General features: G+C 60.5%; 1 protein-coding gene across 1 annotated transcript in view; it reads right to left on the minus strand.

The window, feature by feature from the left end:
• The window catches only part of BOP1 (BOP1 ribosomal biogenesis factor), a 22,882-nt gene that overhangs the window by 18,167 nt on the left and 1,393 nt on the right, over window positions 1–3,322 (minus strand). The window contains exon 2 of the mRNA XM_039846080.1: window positions 2,761–2,958. Within this exon, the coding sequence (XP_039702014.1) occupies window positions 2,761–2,958 (198 nt within the window). The remainder of the gene's footprint in view (window positions 1–2,760; window positions 2,959–3,322) is intronic.

Here is a 3,322-nt window from a genome sequence, read left to right on the forward strand (position 1 = left end):
GCTGCTGGGGACGGGGCAGGCTTGCAGACACACTGTCAGGAGTATGCGAGGCAGGGGCTGCAGTATGGCCAGGAGACGGGGTGACTGGCCTGGTGGACAGGGACTCGGGCCAACAAGGCAACAAAGGACAGAGACAAAAAACAGCTGCAGTCCCGAGGGGCTGGAAGAGAGGGAGCTGGAGACAGGGGTGGTGCTCAGAGGGGAGGAGACAGGGCGAGATGGCTGCAGCAGACGGAGGGATCCCCTCCCACTGCGCACTCGGCCATGCGAGGGACCCGCCCTCGGACTCCTCCCACCCGGCGGGGTCCTCTCCCCTGGCGGCCCACCTGCAGCCCAGGTGCACCATGCTCTTCCTCACCTCAGCTCCCAACTTCGCAACCGAACGCCGGGGTGGGCTGTGTGGCGCCGCCGGGCCAAGCAAGGGAAAAGGAGGGAAGGGACTTCGGGAAAAAGGACCGGAAGGGCCCGCAGGGACAACCTCCGCTTTCTGCAGCCGCAGGCTCGGGCCCAGGGCACGCGCGGGGCGGGCCGTCCACACAGCTTCTGACGCCAGTGACCAACAGGACAGGAAGGGAAATGGGAGCCTGACTTGGGGACAGCCCCGACAGGACCGACTACATACACCTGAGCCGCTCTCGCGTTCAGCTGCAACCAGCGCCGAGAACGCGGGCGGTCCCGTGGGTGTGGCTCTCCCCACAGAGGGGAGCACGCAGAGGGAACAAGGGGCTCTTCCGTCGCCCAGGGAGAAACGAGGGCAGCTACCCACAGGCAGGTCGGCAGAGGGAAGCGGGTGCCTCAGGCGGAGATGCCACCCACAACTAAAAACGACCCAGAAGCTCCAAGAGCTGCTGGCACCACGAGGTCCCTCAGCAGAGCGCGGAGGGCCGTGGGGGCCACCGCAGACAGGTGCTCCCGTGGGAGGGCCCGGGGACACATGCTACACAGGCGGGGTCCGGCCATCCCCACTGTGGGGAGGGAAGCAGAGGCCCAGCCAGTGTCCACAGGAACGTGCCACGGCCACCTGGCCATCAGAGGGCCCTTCTCCATGGAATGCCTCTAGCAGCGTGTTCCTGGTGTGTCTGGGACAGCCTACATCAAACACCTTGCACCCACAGGTGACCTACCAGCCACAGAACCGCCAGCTAATGAAGCAAACAAGCCAGCTCCCTTCTGTGTGGGGACTTCGGCCACTTGTCATTGGATCAGTGAGCCTGAGCTGGGGCAGCCCGCTCCAGGGAGTCAGGCCCAAGGAATCATGCCCGTTAGGCCCCCTCCCTGCTGACTCTTGCCTCAGAAGCCACATCCTTGACTTCGTGTAAACGTGAAGCCTGACAGTATGGCAGGGTGCCCTTTGGACACGAGAAGCAGAGAGGCCAAGGGGGGCCTGCCCACCCACCCTTGGTAGGAAGGTCACAGGGGACATGTCTGGCCAACAGAACGTGGAGGAAAAGAATGACAGCGACAGCAGGGGTCAGCAGAAACCTGTGAGCGAGCATGGCGGCTGGGGCAGCCTGGTGAGGGCTGGGCCCAGAGAGGCAGTGACGGAAGAGCAGGGAGGCCGTTCACTCTCCTCCCAGGAGTCACCTGGCTCCCAGGAGACCCGGCAAATGCCACTTCCACCTGCGCACGTAACACCACCGACTGTCTGCAGGACTGCGCAAGAGGCCGTGGCCATGTGCCACAGAATCCTGTGGGCGTCCAGTTAAAAAGCTGGGACATGGCAGAGATGTAGCAGAAGCAGGTGTCACCGCGGGCACAGGTTCGTAGAGCTTATTGTGGTGGGAAGGCTGCGCAATGGAAGGGGGTCTTGCGTTGAGGACCATCCCCCAGAGAGAACGTCTAAGCAGAAGCCTCCATGGTGTGACATGTGACAAGCCACCAGCTACAGCAGGTACAGGTCGACTAAAAGAAACTGAGAGGGCCCCAACCTCCCCCACGCGATAGAGAGGTCCCACGCAAGCAAGCCACCCTCGACTGGTTCCAGGACAAGAGAGGAGCAGGCCTAACCAGGGGCCACCAACACAGCACATGGCAGAGCTGTCACGGAGGTCACTCCTGGTGCCTTATGTGGCCACGCTCAAAGGAAGACAGGAGCACGCGCAGGAGGCAGTGACCGGCCTGCTGGCTACGTTCCCACCACCGGGGCTGGGTGGAGATGGGACTCAGCGCACCCAGGAGAGGCGTGAACAGGGGTGGCCCAGCCAGGCGGAGGGTGCAGATGGCTTTGAAGGAACATGTGGAAAAAAGGGGGTGAGATTTGCCAAAGCCATCCTAAGAAAAAAGAACGAGGCTGGAGGCATCACTCTGCCCGACTTCAAATTATACTACAAAGTGACAGTAATCAAAACGGTATAGTATTGGCAGAAAAACAGACACATGGACAAGTGGGATAGAATCGAGAGTCCAGAGGTAAACCCATATTTATATGAGCAAATAATTTTCGACAAAAAAGCTAAAAACATACAGTAAAAAAAGGAGTCACCTGAGGGGAGGCCCAGGCATGAGGATTTCCAGAGTGAATGGAGCCCATGAGTGTGGTTGAAATCCAGTGCCCTAGAACTCACAGCAACTCAGCTTCAAACAAATGTCCCACCAAGTCCCAAGTGTGACCCAGGTGTATCAGAGGCGGAACGAGGGCCTGCAGGTCCTAAGGGAACATGGAGGAAGCGGCGAGTGGGCAGCGCCCCCAGAGAGCTCAGGCGCTTCTTGTTGGGCCACCTTCATCTGGAGGTGAGAGCCCCCAGGGCCCCGCTCACGCACCTGCACCTGCTGCCCAGAGGTCTTCTCCAGCCCGCCATGGCTCTCTCCACTGCTGGCCCCATCTTCGCTCTCAGAGGATTCCTCACTGCTGTCACTGCCAGAATCTTCCAGGCCTGAGAACACGCTCTCCTCACTGTCGGATAGGACAGAACCACTGCCATCCTCAAGACTGGGAGTAGGGCTGCAGAGCAGGGAGGGCTGTAAGAAGCACAGTGCTGATGACTGCCAGACCCACGGCCCGCCCGCCAGCCTTGCCCACTGGGCCACACAGATACACAGCTGGGTAGCTGGCTGGCCTCCAAGGCCACAGCCCTCAGGTCACAAGCTTCCAGCAAATCCAGCCACCCAACCTACCTTCCTGACCTTCCACCTCCACCAACAGCATGGGCGCCGCCCTTGGAAGGGACAGTTAATTCCCAATATCTCGCAAAGGAAGGACTTTCGAGGACAATGTCTCCTTCTTAGAGCTCAGTTCCCATGACATTACCAACACTGGTTCTTCCCCCTCTACACCCCTCCCGGGGGAATTTGAGGCCCAGAAGCTTGAGGGCACTGAGGCGGG

The sequence above is a fragment of the Pteropus medius genome, unplaced genomic scaffold, assembly GCF_902729225.1.
Source record: "Pteropus medius unplaced genomic scaffold, Ma_sr-lr_union100, whole genome shotgun sequence".
NCBI classification, from domain to species: domain Eukaryota; kingdom Metazoa; phylum Chordata; class Mammalia; order Chiroptera; family Pteropodidae; genus Pteropus; species Pteropus medius.